At 41.0% G+C, this 20,862-nt stretch overlaps 1 protein-coding gene across 1 annotated transcript in view; it reads left to right on the top strand.

Moving 5' to 3' along the window:
* Positions 1 to 206: 206 nt before the first annotated feature.
* ERO1B (endoplasmic reticulum oxidoreductase 1 beta) overlaps positions 207 to 20,862 on the top strand; it is a 58,112-nt gene continuing 37,456 nt past the window's right edge. The window contains exons 1-3 of the mRNA XM_080822696.1: positions 207 to 428; positions 8,508 to 8,627; positions 12,224 to 12,307. Coding sequence (XP_080678822.1) covers positions 342 to 428; positions 8,508 to 8,627; positions 12,224 to 12,307 — 291 coding nt within the window. The 5' untranslated portion in view covers positions 207 to 341. The remainder of the gene's footprint in view (positions 429 to 8,507; positions 8,628 to 12,223; positions 12,308 to 20,862) is intronic.

Here is a 20,862-nt window from a genome sequence, read left to right as displayed (position 1 = left end):
CGCGTGGTCCCGCCCCATTGGCCGCCGTGGGGGAGGCGGGGCCGCCGCCGCGCAGGGACCACAACTCCCACAAGGCCCCGCGCTCGGAGGGGGCGTGGCCGGGGCGCAGGGGAAGCCGGGGGCGGGGCCGCCTGGGAGATGAAGTGGGGGCGCCCGGCTCTCGCGCCTCACTCGCGGCTGCCGGGAGCCGGGGAGGGCGTCCCCCGCGTCCGGCCGGCGCCGACCTCTGGCCCTGGGGCCCCTCAGCCGCCGGGAGCCGTCCCCTTGGGTCGTCGCCCGGGCCGCCCGCCGTTCCCCGGCCCCGAGGGGCCCGGCCGGCCGCGCTGTGGGGAGAGGTCAGCATGAGCCGGGGCGCCGGGCGGGGGGCGGCGGCCGCGGTGCCGCTGCTGGTCACCCTGAGCTTGCTCCCGCGCGTCGTCGAGGCCCAGGTGAGCCGGGGGCCGGGGGGCGGGGACGCGGGGCCGGACGCCGGCGCTGGCGGCGAGCGGGCCGCGGCTGGGGCGCGGGCGGGGCCGGGCCGGACCCGCAGGGGCTTTGGGGGCCGCGCGGGCGGGGGGCCGCGACCCGAACCGCCGCGTCCGGGAAGCGTCCGCGAGACGCACGCGGTGAGTGCGGGACGGCGGCGCGCGCGGGGGCGGCGGCCGGCTGAGGGCGACGGGGACGGTTCCCGGAGGTGTTTCCGCTTTTCCTTCTGGTTTCTGGGGCGGCGGCGAGTGTGCGGGACCCGGGGCGGGAGGGAGGACGCCATGCCCTGGTGGGAGGGGGACGCGCGGGGGGGAAGCCCGCCCCTCACGGGGGGGGGGTCCCCGCGTCCCTCCGGAGGGCCGTGGGCGGGGAGGGGCGCCGGACCCGCGTCCCGAAGCTTTTGCGCTGGAGAGCCCCGCCGCGGCGCCCCGGCCCCGCCGTCCCCCGCTCTCGGGGCGCCGCGTTCTCGCCGCTGAGCCGGTCCGCGGCGTCCGGGGAGCCCGCGTGGGAAGCTCGCGGACAGGGCCCGTGGGTGACGGGTGACGTCTGGACGGTGGGCCGGCCCGGGGGGCGCCTCGTGACCCCTGCGGGACAGCGTGCGCTGGAGGTCGAGGGGTGGACGTCAGAGCCTTCCGCAGAGAGCCCCGGTCGCTCCTTTCGTGCAGTGGCAGGTGGCTGTGCCGGTCGCCCCTGCTGCGACGTGGGGGGGGGGGGTCCCGGAGGCTCGACGGCGAGTGGCGACGTCGTGTGAGGCGGTTGGTGCTCCCGGCTGGGCACCGCTGAAGCCGTGAGTGCGACCGTGGAAACGTGTTTTTCTGACTTTGTTCACACACTTCCCTCGTGGCGTCACGGGGTCGTGCACTAAATCCCAGAGAGCGCGAACATTGCATTTGTGTGGGTATGTTTTAAATGAGTGGTTTGGTAAAAACCGAAGGGGCAGACTCTCGGTTTCGTTATTGCTGAGCGTGTTAAAAATGCAGATTGTCTGGCCCCGTTGCCACCTGTGCGGACTTAGTGGCTCTGGATGGGACCCACGATCAGCAGTTTTAAACCGGTTACTTACAACTTGTTTGTAAGTAACTGTAACGCAGTTATCCTCCGAACTACCTTGTGAGCCCGCTTAGAAAACACTGAACTAATGGAAATCTGGAAATCTTCTAAAGAGTAAATTTTCCAAATTGTCTTTAGCAAAATTATCTTCTAGCGACTGGTTGGGTGATAGTTTTCGGGTATACATTTAGATATTTTTCTAAAAGGAGACTTTTCTCATTTTTTTTCTTTTTATAGCCTATGTTAATTGTATACTTTGTCATCAATCTGAAAACTTCACTTTAGGTTTTTCTCATCTACTAATTACATGTGTTACTGTTTTATAATTGCATGTTTACTTTTATTATATCCAAATGAATACGTATCATTTTATCATGTCCAAATGAATACATATAGTTCAAAAATTAAAGATTTGTGCATATTCAAAGGAACATTTTGTGAAACAGTCCTCAACAGTGGATACATCTGGTTACTGTTTCCAGTGGTATTTTCTAATACAGTGTTGGAGCATGTTATAGATAGTATTTAATCTCCAATGTGTTTCAATATATATTATCTCATTTTATTGGATCTGTCTCCCAGAAGTGGGGCTGGTTTACTGGTAAAAGCAAATATTCATTTCCTCTGAAAGAATTTATTTTCAACCCAGGCCCTAAAGAATTCTTGAAGATACAGTGTCAAGGAGAATAAGCAGCTAATAGCCAAAATCACCAAACACTAGGCTCCATGAATGAGGTACTAGAAATATAGACTGTGGAAAAAGACCTGTGATTTCTAGAGCTGAAATTAAAAACTCAATGGATGGATTAGATAGCTGATTATATCCAGCAGAGAAATGATTACTGAATCATGCTACCATTTTATGTCTTTTTCTACTTAATCCTCCAACACTTCCCCTTTTCTTAGCTTCATAGTTCACTAACAAAATTGGAGTCATCAGTGTAATCCATATGTGTTTACCTATTAGTTTTTGTATCCACACGTCATGACTTCCAGTGGATTATCGTAGACGAACTGTGAACTCTTAACAAAGGTCAATCCCTGTGTCTTCTGCATTAGGTCCCGTTCCCTCTTTCAAGCACGTGGCTCAACAACTCTTCCCTTTCTCTCCTGGATCTTTAGTTTTTCCTTCTCTGATGGACTGTTACTGTCATTCTAAAACACGGTGTTAATTCTAGTTTACAGTTCCCTCTCAACCTGCCCATCTCTCCTGACTCTGCTCCATTTTTCTGTTCTCTATCCAAAAAACTCCTCAAAGGAATTATCCTTACTCCTTCCATCCTGGTCCTCTCTTTAGCCTACTCCAGCTCCTCGGAAACTGCTCTTGTCAAGGTCAGTAGTGTCTTCCTTGTTAAAGCCAATAGTTTTTAAACCTTAGCTTTACCTATAGACAGCAGTTTTTTCCCTACGGTTCATCACTTACTCTCCTTGAAATACTTCTTCTCTCTGGGCTTCCAGGATGCTGTACTTTTCTGATTTTGTCTTGTCTTTCAGGCTAGTCTTTCCAGTATCCTTTGCTGGTTTCTCCTCTTTGGGCCCCACCCTTGACCACTAGGATGGCGAGAGGAGTGCTAGAGAAGGAACTCTATAAAAGCTCTTAAGACAAGATTGATGCATTTCCAGGTGGGCGAATAGACCCTTGCTGGGAGGGTGGGTTGGAGGCAGAGAAGGTCTGTACTTTCACCTCCTAATACCTTGCCCTACGCCCCTATCTATTCTATTTGGTACTTCCTGAGTTGTATCCTTTACAGTAAACATAAGCGTTTCCCTGGTCCTGTAAGCCATTGCAAATTACTGAACCAGAGAAGAGAGTCATGGGAACCCCGATTTATAGCTGGTCAGTCAGAGGTACAGGTGGCTTGGAACTTGGGACTGATATCTAAGGTGGGGACAGTCTGTGTGTCTGAGCCCTTAATTCTGTGAGGTCTGCTCTGACTCCAGGTGGTATCAGAACTGATTTGGGCACTCAGTTGGCGTTGGAGAGTTGGAGAATTGGTTGGTGTGAGAAAACCCCGGGTTCCAGTAAAGCCAAAGTCTTATAATGGTCTCTTATTTCTCCTTTTCACCTACTACATAGTCCCCTTTATTGTTCCTCAGAAACATTGGGCAAGCTGACTGCCTCGGGGCATTTATAGTTTGTGTTCCCGATGCCTGGAGTGCTTTCCCCCACTCTCCCAAATCGTGTGGCTTGTTCCTTTTCCTCCTTCAAGCGTTGCCAAAATTTGACTGAGACCTTTTGTAACTCTTCTTTTGAAAATAGTAGCAACTCAGTCCTGCAATGCCTGTTCCCTGGTTTTCCTGTTACGTTATTACCATCTGACAGACTCTGTATGTGGCTCATTCTTTTTTTTTTTTTTTCCCTTTCCTATGAGCATGTAAGCTCATGGAGGGCAGAGATTTTTGTCTGTTTTTTTTTCTTTCTTTCTTTCTTCTCTTTTTGCACTCCCAGCAGGTAGAACAGTGCAAGGCTTATGTGAGGCAGATTCTCAAATACGTTGAATGAATGAATGAATGAATGGAAAATAAAAGCATGAATTATTCAGAAGGAAGCTCAGAGAGATAATGGGATAGTAAATTTTAAAGAGAGCTTAAGAGACACAGTCTAATATAATATGTCAGGTTGGAGTTCCAGAAGAATGTACCAGAATAAGGAAAAAGTATTGATTCCTGCATGTTAATATGAAAAAGACAACCCAGGAGAAAAATGAAAAACAGGTATTTCACACAAGAAATACACGTGTCTTATGGAACATAAAACATTATACTTCATTAGTACAAAAATCAGATACCCTTTTCTGCTTACTCTGTTGGTAAAAATTTTTAAAATATCAAATAATGGTGGTGCCTGGGTGGCTCCGTTGGTTAAGCAGCTGCCTTCGGCTCAGGTCTTGATCCTGCGGCCTGGGATCGAGCCCCACATCAGGCTCCCTGCTCAGCGGAGAGCCTGCTTCTCCCTCTCCCTCTGCCTGCCACTGTCTACTTGTGCTCTCTATCTCTCTGTCAAATAATAAATAAAATCTTTTTTTTTTTTTGAAGATTTTATTTATTTGACAGTCAGAGATCACAAGTAGGCAGAGAGGCAGGCAGAGAGGGGGGTGGGTAGGCAGGCTCCCTGCTGAGCAGAGAGCCCGATGTGGGGCTCGATCCCAGGACCCTGAGATCATGACCTGAGCCGAAGGGGGAGGCTTAACTCCCTGAGCCACCCAGGTGCCCCAAATAAAATCTTTTTTTAAAAATATCAAATAATGGTAAAGATATGATTTAGCAGTAACTTCTATCTGCTGTTGGTAGGATTGTAAAGTGGTATACCTGTTTTGGAAATGAGCTATAGTAATTTCACTTGTAAGCATATAAGCTGGAGAAACTCTTATAAATATATACAGGGAGATAAAGAAAAAGTGTTTGTGTAGCATTATTCTTTAACTTAATCTGGAAACAAGCTAAATATGGATTGCATTAGTTTCCTGTTGCTGCTCTAACAAATTACCACAAATTTAGTGGCTTAAAATAATACAAATTTATAATCATGTAATGCTGTAGGCCAGAAGTCTGAAAATGGGTTTTACAGGGTTAAAATAAAGGTATCAACAAAGCTGCATTTCTCCTGGAGGTTCTAGGGGAGAATCATCATTCCTTCCCTTTTCCAGGCTTCTAGAGGCTGCTGTGTTCCTGGCCTGTGTCCTTTTCCATTGTCTTAAAAGCCAGTAATGTAGCACCTTCCAGTCTGACTCTGACACTGTCTTCTTCTTTCAAGGATCTTATTATTGAGTCTGCATAAATAGTCCAGTATTAACTACCATCTCAAGATCTTAATCACAGGGGCGCCTGGGTGGCTCAGTGGGTTAAAGCCTCTGCCTTCGGCTCGGGTCATGATCCCAGGGTCCTGGGATCGAGCCCCGCGTCGGGCTCTCTGCTCAGCAGGGAGCCTGCTTCTCTCCCGGTCTCTCTGCCTGCTTGTGATCTCTGTCTGTCAAATAAATAAATAAAATCTTTAAAAAAAAAAAAAAAAAGATCTTAATCACATATGCAGAGTCACTTTTGCCATGTACTATAACATATTCACTGGCTTCTGGAATTATGGCATGGTTATCTTGGGGGGCCATTATTCTGCTGACCTTACAGGTCAACAGTAGAATAAATACACTGTGATATTTTCATATAATGCAACGTTTACAGCAGGGAAAGTGAATGACCATAAAACTCATTATGGTGGGTAGCTGTCAAAAATATTAGCAAAAGAAGCATGTCATTAATATTAAAGTTCAAAAACAAAAAGAACCCTCTATATTGTTTAGGGATATATCATATGTGATGAAATTGTAAGGAAAAGTAACTAACAAAAATAAGTTATTCTACCTCCAGGAGGAGGGAGATGACTATAATTAGAAAGGGACTTAAAAGATAATAGCCAGATTCTATTTCTATTTTGTTTTAAGATTATTTATTTTCGAAAGAGAAGGGGTGGAGGTGGGGAGAGGGAGAGAAGCAGGTTCCCTGCTGAGCAGGGAGCCTGCAGGGACGGCCTGAGGCTCCATCCCAGTACCCTGAGATCATGACCTGAGCTGAAACCAAGAGTCAGATGCTCAGCCAAGAGGCACCCAGGCACCTATTTCTGATTTTAAAAATTTGGTGATATGCAGGCTTTTGTCTTAGTATTTAAGAGTTAGAAATAAGTACGTGATAATTTTGTATACCTTACCCCAGCCTCTACCACAATTAAAATATTTTTTAAAAATATGATGGTTTACTAAAAAGGAACAATTAAGAAATATTTTTAAGAAAGAGCAGTCACTGGATAAAGTATTTTTAAAACCTAGAAAGTTGTCAGTTGGTATTTCTACTCCCCCCACTCTCCACAATTACTTAGAATTTGAAGTTTTACAAATAGTAAGCTAGAGAAATGGAATAAAATGCCATAGAGTTAGTGACAGGATCTTAGTAACTAGGATAGTAAAGCACCTGGAATTCTAGAGCCAAAATTGTTGTGAACGATCCTTTGTTCTTTAAAGATCATATACCTCTGACTGTTTATGTTGTAGGGAGTTTGGGGACACATTTGCATTCCTAGGGGGAAAACATGAGAAAAAAATAACTGGGAATTTCTGGTTTCCATTTTTTGATCATCTGTGCATAGATTCCTCTAATGGATCACACGAATGATCTTTAACAACCTGAGTCCCCCTTTTTTTTTTTAATCGAGGTAAGTGCAGGTTCCAAACAGTTGTAAGAAATAATACAAAGAAATGCCACCTACACTGTATCTAATTTCACCCAGTGGTATCATTTGGCAAACATACAGTGCGGTATTATCACCAGGACATTGACACTGACGCACCCGCTGATCTTACGCAGAGCCCTCCTAGTCTCCCTTGTGTCTGTTCACTTTTATCACCGTATCCACCACCATAGTCAAGATACTGAACAATTTCGTCACCACAAGGATCCTTCCTCTTGCCCTTTTTAAAATAATTTAATTTTTTTTAGAGAGGGACTGGAGAGGGGCAGAGGAGGGAGAGAGAGAATCTCAAGCAGACTCCCCACTGAGCACGGACCCATTGCGAGTCTCAGTCTTATGACCCTGAGATCATGACCTGAGCTGAAACCAAGAGTCAAAAGCTCAACCGACTGAGCCACTCAAGCACCTCTCTTCTTGCCCTTTTATAACCACCCTTCCCTCCTTTCTGCCCCCCTCCCTGACTCCAATTCCTCTCCCTATTCCAGTCCTTAAGCCCTGGTAACCAATAAACTTTTCTCCATTTAAAAAATGTTGTAGGGGCGCCTGGGTGGCTCAGTGGGTTAAGCCTCTGCCTTCGGCTCAGGTCATGATCTCAGGGTCCTGGGATCGAGCCCCGCATCGGGCTCTCTGCTCAACAGGGAGCCTGCTTCCCCCCCCCCCCCCCCGCCTGCCTCTCTGCCTACTTAAGATCTCTGTCAAATAAATAAACAAAATCTTCAAAAAAAAATAAAAATAAAAAATGTTGTATAAATGAAATCACATAATATGTAACATTTCGAGGTTGGCTTTTTTTCACTCAGCCTGATTCCCTGAAGATTCATCTGAGATGTGGATGTCAGTGAGTCCCATTTTTAAATTCAGCTGAAGAATGTTTTATGGAAATTTTGGATTCTGAACTCATTTTGTAAATATCATTTTCTGTTCAGTTGATGTATACTTTGAGTAGTGGATAAAGCATATATGTATATATATATATATGTACATATATATTATTTGGGACTAAGTCTCATTTTTACTTTGGAAAAATTATTTTAACTATGCTAAGCGTTAATTTTCTTATGTGTAAAATGAGGACAATAATACCTATTTCATAGGTAACATGTAATGTTCTTAGCACTGTGCCTGTCACATAAGTGTTTCATAAATGGTAGTAGAAAAGAAAGATGGGGTTACTACAGCAGTATTATTACAGTCTATGACTTTTAGGTTAGTCTTGGAAGAAGTTGCTTTAGCATTCCTACTACATTTGGATTTTATGTATGTTCGGGGAAGGGGAGGAACATTCAGTATATTTCTCCAGCCACTAAACAATAATGCTTAGTTCTTCAGAATAGGTATATCTAATCCTTCTGCTGTTCTTTATCTAATTGGCTATAGTAAAAAGTACATGATTGTTTTAATGTTATGTATCTTTTTTTAAAGGATTTTATTTGAGAGAGGAAAGGAATGAATGGGTGAGTGGCAGAGGGAGAAGGAAAAACAGGCTCCCTATTGAGCCTGTTCTTGATCCCAGGACCTTGGGATCTCTACCGGAACTGAAGGCGGAGGCTTAACCGGCTTAAAACGACTTAATCGACTTAACCGACTTAACCAACTGAGCCACCAAGGCACCCCTTTAATGTTATGTATCTTAACAAAGACTAGTTACCTCAAATGAATAAACTGTCTTTTTATACAATAGTACAGATTTGCTAAGGTTGAAATATCTATAATTCACATATTTTAAATTTTATATGTATATATTCCCCACCCCCAGGTTACTGGAGTCCTGGATGATTGCCTGTGCGATATCGATAGCATCGATAACTTTAACACCTTCAAAATCTTCCCCAAAATAAAACAATTGCAAGAGCGAGACTACTTCCGTTATTACAAGGTATAGTTATAATTCTTGCTTCCATTAGTAGCAAAAATTTTAGTATATGTGCTGCCGAAGCGAGCACAGTAGCAAAAATTTTTACATAGCTCTCTACAGAGGTGACTTTTATGACCCTTTTGAAAACGCATTTTGACTTCTCGGAACGCTCTGTGTTGTTGTTTTTTTATCATTGGAATATATTAAGTGTTGCAGTGAAACCTGATCATCGTTTTGAACACTAAGAACCTGAACCACCTTCCTGTGTTTGGGAAATTCCTCGTCTTTCGGTTTTGGTTTGGAGACAGAGACTGCTTCCGTAGAATCGGAACGTGCCACAGACTTATCTGTCAGCCTTCATTGTAATTTAGGCTCCACCATCTAGACCCCTTCCCAGGCTCTGTGTTGTGCGCGTGGCCCGTCCTGTGTTAGTGCTGTTCGCCGTGTAAGTACCACAGCAGCAGACGGTGCCCGGGGAGCTCACTGGAGGGGCTGCCGAGCCAGGCTGAGGGCACAAGCAGAACAGCCTTCGTAGTAACACTGCGCAGTTGGTTCTTAAATTGAGCGCTCTGCTCTAGACCTTTACAGAATAACCAGTGCTAGTTTAAAGGTAGCAACAATAAGCAGTATTCAAAAGCAGTATTTTAAATCGAAGAACAGTATTTTAAAAGCTGCTGTTATGCTTTGTTTTGCACTTGCTCTCAGTATTCAATTGGGTTTATAATTTCTTTGATATTCATTTTTAGTTTCTTTTAAAAATTGAGCATGATTTTCTTTCTTATCCTGATTCTATATAGCTATCTTCATCTTTAAATATTTCTGAGGATAAAAAAAAATTAGAGCAGGAACTAATGGCCATTATTTTTATGTCACCACCAAAATTTTGGCACCATTAGCCCTTTTTTTTTTTTGGAAGGTGACAAAAAATTTTATTATGTCATGTGCCTAGCAAGAAATGCAGTAGCCATTTCCCGTGTTTTTGCAACACTCTATATCAAATTTCTGGAAGAAATTCCTCCCTAATTTCTGGAAAAACACTTACACAGGTGTCTAATTGGTCTAATTGACCAAAAGAGGGAAAGACACTTTGGTTAACAATCCTATATGCATAAATATAAGGGGGAGTGATTGTTTCTCGAAGTAATGTTAGGGGTTACAGGAGGAGGAAAAATGGAAGTTCGATAGGCAAACATCACAGTATTCTAAGAAAACGTTCTAATCAATTTGATGAAATTATTCCATATGTAATGGGAACATCCCCTTACTTCCCAAGGGAGGGTAATGCAGTGATCTAGTTAATGCGTTTGTCTCCGAGTCAAGGATATTCCGGTGGCGATTGTTCCGTTTTCTAGTTCTGCCAACCTACAAATTAAACAAAAAGGGCATTTAACCACCGCCAGTATACTCTTCATACACTAGTGGCAGAAAAGGAAGGCAAAGAAAATAGGTTAATTTTAAACATGTGCAAACATACTGATGGTTGAACAAGGATGCCTAGGTGGAAGCCACAGTCCCCCTGTCAACTGCTCAGTTGGCTGCTGAGTTGGTATTTACAGTTTCTGACACTAGCCACTCCATTTCTTTATTCACCGAATATTTGTTGAATAATTACTGTGCAGTAGGCGCTCTTTTTTTTAAGAGGTTTCCTATTTTTATTATTATTATTTTTAAAGATGTTGTTTGTATGTCAGAGAGAAAGAGGGCACAAGCAGGGGACGTGGCAGGCAGAGGGAGAAGCAGGTTCCCCGCTGAGCAGGGAGCCTGATGCGGGGCTTGATCCCAGGACCCTGAGATCATGATCTGAGCTGAAGGCAGACGCTTAATGACTGAGCCACCCAGGCGTCCCACAGAAGGTGCTATTCTAAGTGCTGTGGCTACAATAGTGAATAACACAAAGACTCTGACTTCATGAAGCTTTTATTCAGATTAGGAAGGCAAACAATAAACAGTGAAATATAATTTCATATGGTTATTAAGGTTAATGCTATGGAGAAGAATAAAGTAGGAGACAGAATAAATTAATGGGGTGGGGAAGTTAGGTGGCTTTACTGTTAAAGAAGATGATCAGGAAAGGAAGGTATTCGTGCTGTGCCATTTGGGTAAAGACCTACATAACGTGAAAGCCATGACAAGATATAGAGAGAGAACATTCCAGGGAAGGAGAGTAGAGCTACAGGTATAAACGTCTTGAGTGCAGGCATAAAGGTTGAGTGTGTTTGAGGAATAAGATCAGCCTGGCTGGAGCAAGGTGAGTAAGATACGGAGAGTCGGAAAGTAAGAGCCAGATGAGAAAATCTTATGTAAGGATGTTGAGTTTTAGTGTAAGTGTAATAAGCTTTTGGGGGGATTTGTACAAAACAGACTCTTAGGGTGTGAGATAAGAAATAGAGAAACCGTGTAGGTTTTTGCATGAGACCAGATGGAAAGTGATAGGGGTTTGGAATAGGGCAGTAGAGTTGGAAGAGGTGAAAAGTAAGCAAATGAACATCGTATATAAGAGGTAACACCAACAAACTTACCTGATAGGGTGAATGTGTGCTGTGAGAGTAGAAGTGAAATCGAAGATGATGTGGAGTTTTAAGCATATTACAGAAAAATATATCCTGACCAAGTTAATCTTATTCTAAGAATGCAAGAACAAGGCTTTTAGGTCCTCAACACAGTTCAACACACATTCCTAATTTTTAAAAAATTTAATAGGAATGATGGATACTTCCTTAACATCGTTTTAATCTTAACCTTAGCATTGCCACCATCTTGCTTGTTGGGAAATAGTAGAGGAATTCTCACTTAGGTGAGGGACCAAGGGTACCCACTGTTCTTTACTGCTGGAGATATTAATTAGCATACCAAACAAGAAAGAGCAACCAGAGGCATAAACATTTTAGAGAATAAGTGAAACTTTCTCCATTTATAAATGACAAAAGAATACTAGAAAAGTCAAATAATGAACAAAAATGATTAAAAAAATGCATTAAGATAGCAGGCTATAAGCTTAATATCCAAAATTCCATATCTTCATAAATGTAAACAATAAGGTATAACAAACAAAATCCCCATTTACATTAAGCAGTCAAAAAAGTCACTATCCACCAGCCACATTATTTTCCATCACAAAACTCTGGATGTTCCTTTGTAGCACTTACTACAATTTGTAATTAAACAAACATATATGATTTCTGTTGCCTCCAGTAGACTCCAGGTGGGTGAAGTACTTTTTTATATCTCTTCTTTGCCCTAGACCCTACACAGTGCAGATAGTGGGTGCTCAGTGTACACTGAAGCGGGTGGGCGCTCGAGAGAACCCTAATGGGTAAGGTGCTGACAGACATCAAAGTAAAATGCTGCCCAGGGTGTGCAGGTGAGCAGTGTACTTGGACTTTATTCCTTTTTTGAAGTGTCAGAGGACTAATAACAGTTACTTTTAAAAAATTAATATTACAACTGGGTGTCTGAAAAACTGCAGTTTAAAATTTTGAACCCTACAGATGCCACAGGGTAGGAAGCTTTTTCTTCTTCCCACCACCACGTCCGTGGTGCCCAGCACAGGGACACCTAGAGAGTGTTGAAGAACTGTGCCATACGTGTGCTAACATTTATCCAATCTTTCTCTCAAGGTCAATCTGAAGCGACCGTGTCCTTTCTGGGCAGAAGATGGCCATTGTTCAATAAAAGACTGCCATGTGGAGCCCTGTCCAGAGGTAAAATAAATTAAAAAAAAAAAAAAAAGAAAACATGGCTTCCTCTTGGGCTCTTAGATAAGCATGAATTTATATTTTAGGCCACTGTTAATGGATTTAGACTTGTCCTCAAATTCATATGCTGTCAGCTCTCTCTTTTTAATCACGTTATTGAAGGTTTATTTTATGCTTGTCACCAAAATGGGTTTGAAGAAACTCTTGTACCCAGTAGTAGTGATCGGTTGTGGACGTATAGAACGGTTCTAAGTCCGGTGGAAGCCTGGGCAGCCTGTTCTAGGACCGGATCTACAATTGGCAAACTCTTATTTCATGTTTATTGAATATGCATCTTATTTCATAAGAAAAGTGATGTTACTGGACCTTAAATTTTACATTTAGAGTGGGAATTAGAGTGAGTAAAGTAGAGGAATTTCAGGCTTGGTATGAGGTCTTCACTTGGTGGTTTTGTTACATTAAAAAAAAAAAGCTATACTTATATTTTAGACTTTGTTTTTTGACATCTACCATAATTAATTCTTCTTAAACAGTAATTCATTATAAGCTCTGTTTTCATTTCACTTACTTTTCTTACCTAATCAATTAATCTAGTTTGTTATCCTTAAAAATGGGGAAAAAACCTTCTTAACCAATGTTCTTTCTAAAGGGACAATTTTAAAAATTCTCTTCATTTTCCTTTAAGAATAAATTTTTTTTAACTTTTTAGTCAAATAATTTCAGACCTACAAAAAAATTGGGAGAATAATACCAACAGTCCTCATTTATTTTTATTCAGATTCCCTGAATGTTTATCACGTTTGCTTTATTATTCTTTGTATATATTATTTCCTGAACTATTTGGGTATAAATTACCAACGAGGTGATACATTACCCCTAATTACTTGTGTTTCCTTAAAAACAAGATTATTCTCTTATGTAACCACAACATAACTAACAAAATCAGGAAATTAACATTTTTATAATACAAATGTCTAATCTATAGACCTTAGTCATATATTGCTGAATGACTTAATAATGTACTATATAGCTAAAAAAAAGTGTTAAAATACAGTGTTACATTCACTTCATGTGTACAAAATAGTGCTTCAGTAGTTCCATATACTACTCAGTGCTGATCAAGATAAGTGCGCTCTCAATCCACTTCACCTGTTTCAGCCATTGCCCCCTCCTTATCTCCTCTCTGGTAACCATCTCTTTGTTCTCTAGTTAAGAGTTTGTTGTTTTGGTTTGTCTCTCTTTTTTGTTCTTGTGTTTGTTTTGCTTCTTAAATTCCATGCATGAGTGAAATAGTATGGTAATTCTCGTTCTCTAACTGGCTTGTTTCCCTAAGCATTATACTCTCTAAATCCATCCATGTTTTGCAAATGGCAGGAGTTCATTCTTTTTTATGGCTGAATAATATTCCATTGTATGTGTATACACCACATCTTCTTTATCCATTCATCTATTGATCGACACTTGGGCTGTTTCCATGGGTTGTCTATTGTAAATAATGTTACTATAAACATAGGAGTGTAGGGCACCTGAGTGGCTCAGTGGGTTAAGCCTCTGCCTTCGGCTCAGGTCATGATCCTAGGGTCCTGGGATCGAGCCCCGCATCGGGCTCTCTGCTCAGCTGGGAGCCTGCTTCCCCCTCTCTCTCTGCCTGCCTCTCTGCCTACTTGTGATCTCTCTCTGTCAAATAAATAAATAAAATCTTTAGAAAAAAAATAGGAGTGTATATATCCCTTTGAATTAGCGTTTTTGTATTCTTTGGGTAAATACCTAGTAGTATAATTGCTGGATCATAGGATAGTTCTGTTTTTAATTTTTCAAGGAACCCGTATGCTGTCTTCCACAGTTACTGCACCAGTTTGCATTCCCACTAACAGTGCACGAGTGTTACTTTTTCTCCACATCTTCGCCAGCACTTGTTTCTTGAGGTTTTGAGTTTAGTCATTCTAACAGATGTGAGGTGATAGTTCACTTTGTTTTTGATTTGCATTTCCCTGATGATGCGTGATGTTGAGCATCGTTTCATATATCTGTTGGCCATCTGGATACTGTCTTTGGAGAAATGTCTGTTTGTGTTTTCTGCCCGTTTTTTAATTGGATTATTTGGGATTTTTTTTTTGGTGTTGAGCTGTATAAATTCTTTATATAATTTGGATAGTAATCCTTAGTTGGATATGTCATTGCAAATATCTTCTCCCAGTTAATTAGGTTGTCTTTTAGTTTTATTGGTGGTTTCCTTTGCTGGGCAGAAGCTTTTTATTTTAGTGTAATCACAATAGCTTATTTTGCTTTTGTTTTACTTGCCTCAGGAGACATACCTAGAAAGATATTGTTATGGTCAACATCAGAGAAATTACTGCCTGTGCTCTCTTCTAGGAATTTTATGGTGTTATTTTATGGTCTCACATTTAGGTCCGTAATCCATTCTGAGTTTTTGTGTGCAGTGTAAGAAGTCCCGTTTCATTCTTTTGCGTGCAGCCATGCAGTTACCCTTTGTTGAAGAGACTTTTTCCCATTAAATATTCTTGCCTGCTTTGTCAAAGATTGACAATAGCATCGTGGGTTTATTTCTGTGCTTTGTATTCTGTTCTGTTGATCTAAGTATCTATTTTTGTGCCAGTACCATACCTTTTTGATTACTACAGATTTGTAATATAATTTGAAATCTGGAATAGTGTTCCCTCCAGTTTTGATTTTCTTTTTCAAGATCGCTTTGGCTATTCAGAGTCTTTCGTGGTTCCATACAAAGTTTAGGATGTGTTTTTTCTAGTTCTATGAAGAATGCTGTTGGTATTTTGATAGGGATTGCATTAAATGTGTAGCTTGCTTTGGGTAGTATAGAAATTTTAACAATATTTGTTCTCGTAATCCATGAGCATGGACTGTCTTTCCATTTCTTTGTGTCATCTTCAGCTTCTTTCATCAATATTTTAATAGTTTTCACAATCAGGTCTTTTCACCTCTTTGCTAAGTTTATTCGTAGCTGTTTTTTTATTTTGGGGACTATTGTAAATGGGATTGTTTTTTTAATCTCTCTTTCCACTGCTTCCTTATTAGTGTATAGAAATGCAGCAGATTTTTGTACATTGATTTTATGTCCTGAAACTTTACTGAATTCATATTTAGATCTAGGAGTTTTTTGGTGGAGTCTTTAGGGTTTTCTACATAGAATATCATGTCATCTGCAAATAGCGAAAGTTTGACTTCTTCCTTAACCAGTTTGGTTGCCTTTTATTCCTTTTTGTTGTCTGATGGCTGTGGCTAAGACATCCAGTACTACGCTGAATAAAACGGGTTAGAGTAGATATCCGTGTCCTTTTTCTGACCTCAGGGTAAATGCTCTCAGTTTTTCCCCCATTGAGTATAATGGATTTTCTATATAAGGCCTTTATAGTTGAGGTATGGGGGTAAAGGTTGATCAGGGTGAATGATTTTTTTTTTTTTTTAATGGATTGTTGGACTTGGTTTGCTAGTATTTTTGTAGAGGATTTTTGCATCTATGTTCATCAGAGTTATTGGCCTATAGTTTTTTTTAATTAAAAAAATCTTTTTGTTATTTTTTTAGTTCTGTTTTTTTTTTTTAAGATTTTATGTATTTATTTGACAGAGATCACAAGTAGGCTGTGGGGGGGGGGGTGGAGCTGGCTCCCTGCTGAGCAGAACTACAGAACACTCATGAAAGAAATTGAAGAAGCCATAAAAAGATGGAAGACCATTCCATGCTCTTGGATCGGAAGAATAAATGTTGTCAAAATATCTATATTGCCTAGAGCAATCTATACTTTTAATGCCATTCCGATCAAAATTCCACCGGTATTTTTCAAAGAGCTGGAGCAAATAATCCTAAAATTTGTATGGAATCAGAAGAGACCCCAAATTGCTAAGAAAATGTTGAAAAACAAAAATAAAACTGGCGGCATCACGTTACCTGATTTCAAGCTTTACTACAAAGCTGTGATCACCAAGACAGCATGGTACTGGCATAAAAACAGACACATAGGCCAGTGGAACAGAGTAGAGAGCCCAGATATGGACCCTCAACTCTATGGTCAAATAATCTTCGATAAAGCAGGAAAAAATATACAGCGGAAAAAAGACAGTCTCTTCAATAAATGGTGTTGGGAAAATTGGACAACTGTATGTAGAAGAATGAAACTCGACCACTCTCTTACACCATACACAAAGATAAACTCAAAATGGATAAAAGACCTCAACGTGAGACAGGAATCCATCAGAATCCTAGAGGAGAACATAGGCAGTAACCTCTTTGATATCAGCCATAGCAACTTCTTTCAAGATATGTCTCCAAAGGCAAAGGAAACAAAAGCAAAAATGAACTTTTGGGACTTCATCAAGATCAAAAGCTTCTGCACAGCAAAGGAAACAGTCAACAAAACAAAGAGGCAACCCACGGAATGGGAGAAGATATTTGCAAATGACAGTACAGACAAAAGGTTGATATCCAGGATCTATAAAGAACTCCTCAAACTCAACACACACAAAACAGATAATCATATCAAAAAATGGGCAGAAGATATGAACAGACACTTCTCCAATGAAGACATACAAATGGCTACCAGACACATGAAAAAATGTTCATCATCACTAGCCATCAGGGAGATTCAAATTAAAACCACATTGAGATACCACCTTATACCAGTTAGAATGGCCAAAATTAGCAAGACAGGAAACAACGTGTGTTGGAGAGGATGTGGAGACAGGGGAACCTTCTTACACTGTTGGTGGGAATGCAAGTTGGTGCAGCCACTTTGGAGAACAGTGTGGAGATTCCTCAAGAAATTAAAAATAGAGGTTCCCTTTGACCCTGCAATTGCACTACTGGGTATTTACCCCAAAGATACAGATGTAGTGAAAAAAAGGGCCATCTGTACCCCAATGTTTATAGCAGCAATTCCCACGGTCGCCAAACTGTGGAAAGAACCAAGATGTCCTTCAACGGACAAATGGATAAGGAAGATGTGGTCCATATACACTATGGAGTATGATGCCTCCATCAGAAAGGACGAATACCCAACTTTTGTAGCAACATGGACGGGACTGGAAGAGATCATGCTGAGTGAAATAAGTCAAGCAGAGAGAGTCAAATATCATATGGTTTCACTTATTGGTGGAGCATAACAAATAACATGGAGGACACGGGGAGATGGAGAGGAGAAGGGAGTTGAGGGAAATTGGAAGGGGAGGTGAACCATGAGAGACTATGGACTCTGAAAAACAACCTGAGGGTTTTGAAGGGGCGGAGGTTGGGAGGTTGGGGGAGCCAGGTGGTGGGTATTAAGGAGGCCACGGATTGCATGGAGCACTGGGTGTGGTGCATAAACAATGAATACTGTTATGCTGAAAAGAAATTTAAAAAAAAACATAAAGAACTGGATTTATAAAATAAAAAGGAAATCAGATCCTGAAAAAAAAAATACTCATTTGAATTTAAAAAAAAAAAAAGATTTTATGTATTTATTTGACAGAGATCACAAGTGGGGGGGGGGGCTGGCTCCCTGCTGAGCAGAGAGCCCGAGGCAGGGCTTGATCCCAGGACCCTGGGATCATGACCTGAGCCGAAGGCAGACGCTTAACCCACTGAGACACCCAGGCGCCCCATGTTGGAAATTTTTTGATTACTGATTCAATTTCGTTGCTGGTTATCAGTCTGTTTAAATGTTCTTTCTTCCTGTTGCTGTTTTGATAGATTATATGTTTCTAGGAATTTGTCCATTTCCTCTAGGTTGTCCGGGTTTGGAGTATGTAATTTTTCATAATAGTCTTCTGTGTTGCTTGTATTTCTGTGGTGTCCATTGTTACTCTCTTTCATTTGCAATTTTGTTTGGGTCCTCTCTCTTTCTCTCTCTCTCCCCCTCCTTTTTTTAAATGAGCCTGGCTAGAGGTTTATCAATTTTGTTTATCTTTTCTAGGAACTAGCTCCTGATTTCATAGATCTCTTTTATTTTGTTTTTAAAAAATTTTCTTTATCATTTATTTGTGCGCTAATCTTTATTATTTCCTTCCTTCTGCTGGTTTGGGGTTTTGTTGTTCTTTTTGTAGCTCCTTTATGTGTAAATTTGGGTTGCTTGAGATATTTCCTGCTTCTTGAGGTAGGCCTGTATTATCCTAAACTTCCCTCTTAGAACTGCTTTTGCTCCATCCGCAAGATTTTGGACCATTACGTTTTCATTTTCATTTGTTTCCATGTAATTTTTTATTTCTTTGAGGTCTTGGATGACTCATTCATCGTTTAGTAGCGTGTTATTCAACCTTGATGAATTTGCGCTCTTTTCAGATTTTTTCCTGTGGTTGACTTCCAGTTTCATAGTGTTGTGGTCAGAAAAGATGCATGGTATGATTTCGATCTTCTTGACTTTGTTCAGGTTTGTTTTACGGGCTAATCTGTGATCTGTTCTGGAAAATGTTCTGTGTGCACTTGCAGAGAATATGTATCTGCTGTCTTAGGATGGAATGCTCTGAAAATATCTTTTAAATCCATCTGGTCTGGTGAATGAAGCCATTGTTTCCTTGTTGATTTTCTGTTTGGACAATCTGTGCATTGATGGAAGAGGGCTGTTACAGTCTCCTGTTGTCATTGCATTCCTGTCGATTAGTTTTTTTATGTTTGTTGTTAACTGTGTATTTGGGTGCTCCCATGTTTGGTAAATATTTATAATTGTGTATCTTCTTGTTGGAGTCTCCCCTTCATCATCATATAGTGTTCTTCTTCATCTCCTGTTACAGTCTTTGTTTTAAAGTCTATTTTTTTTTGATTCAAGTATTACTACTCCAGCTTTCTTTTGACATCCATTTGGGTGACGAATCTTTCTTCATCCTCTTACTTTCAATTGGCAGTTGTTTTTAGGTAGGAAATGAGTCTCTTGTAGGCAGCATTATAGATGGATCTTGTTTTTTTTATCCACTCTATGTAATCCAAAGACACCCTATGTCTTTGGATTGAAGTCTCTAGTCCATTTACATTGAAGTAGTTAATGGAAGATATAAATTTATTACCAAGTTGTTACTTGCTTTGTGATTGTTTTGTAGTTTTTCTCTGATCTCTCTCTCGCTCTTTTTTGTGGTGTTTTGGCTTTTCTTAGTCATATACTTGTATTCCTTTCTCTTTATTCATTATCTATTGCTGGTTTTTGATTTGTGGTTACCATTAGGTTTGTATATAACATCTTCTGCGTATAGCAGTCTGTGTTAAGTTGATGGTCACTTTAAGTTTGAACCCATTCTTTATTCCTTTCTGCTTAACATTTTGGACATATGGTGTCATATTTTATATCCTTTGTGAATCTCTTGACTGATATTTACAGATATTTTTATTGCTTTTATGTTTCCTACTTTTCCTACTCTTAATTACAGTTTTTTCTTTCCACTCAAAGAGTCCCCTTTAACGTATGGCTGGTGTAGTAGTCATAAACTCCTTTAGTTTTTGTTTGTCTGAAAAATTCTTTATCTTTCCTTCTATTCTGAATGATAGGCTTGCTGGATAGAGTATCCTTGGCTGCAGATTTTTCTTTTCAGCACTTGAAATCTATCATGCCACTCTCTTCTGGCCTACAAATCTTCTGGTAAAAAAAATCAGCTGATAGCTCTATGGGGTTTCCCCTTGTATGTAACGGTTTTCTTTTCTCTTGCTGCTTTAAAATTTTTTTTTTCTTTATCACTACTTTTTGCCATTTTAACTACTATGTGTCTTGGTGTGGATCACCTTGGGTTGATTTTGTTGGGGGATCTCTCTGCCTCCTGGATCTCAATATCTGTTTCCTTCTCTAGATGCAGGAAGTTTTAGCTATTATTTCTTCAAATAAAATTTCTGTTCTCTTCTTTTTCTTCTTCCAGGATCCCTGTAATTTGAATGTTATTACACTTAATGGAGTCACTGAGTTCCCTAAGTCTATTCTCATTTTGTATAACTTTTTTTTTCTCTCACATGCTCGGCTTGATTACTTTCCTTTACTCTGTCTTCCAGGTTGTTAATTCATTTGCCCGTTTCCTCTAGCCTACTATTTATTCCATTTAGTGTATTTTTATTTTCATTTATTGTGTTCTTCATCTCTAATGTTCCTTTTTATTTCTGTGTTAAGGGTCTCACTAATGTCCTCCATTCTTTTCTCAAGCCCAGTGAGTATGTTTATGACCATTACTTAAAATTTTCTATCAGCCATATTACTTATATCCACTTCACTTCGGTCTCTTGCTGTGGTTTTGTCCTGTTCTTTCATTTGGGACATATTCCCTATCTCATTTTGTCTGATTCTCTGTATCTGTTTCTGTGTGTTAGCGAAGTCAGCTCTGCATCCTCCTCTCGAAGGTCATGGTCTTATGAACAAGATGTCCTGTAGTGCCCTGTGGTAGAGTTGTCCCCTATTCTCCGGGACCTCGCACTTCAGGGACTGTCTCCTGTGTGTGTTGCACATGCTCTGTTCTTGTGTCCTTTAGTCCAGTTGTCTAAGAGGCTCTCTTAGCTTGTTGTGGGCTGTGTTTGGTCCCCCGCTGGACTGCTGCACATTTTAACAAGGTGTGTGCTGGTCTGTTTGTGAGACGAGACCTGT

This window comes from Martes martes (genome assembly GCF_963455335.1).
Source record: "Martes martes genome assembly, chromosome: 14".
NCBI classification, from domain to species: domain Eukaryota; kingdom Metazoa; phylum Chordata; class Mammalia; order Carnivora; family Mustelidae; genus Martes; species Martes martes.
The sequence above is the reverse complement of the archived record's forward strand: the minus strand, read 5'-3'. Positions and strand labels throughout refer to the sequence as shown.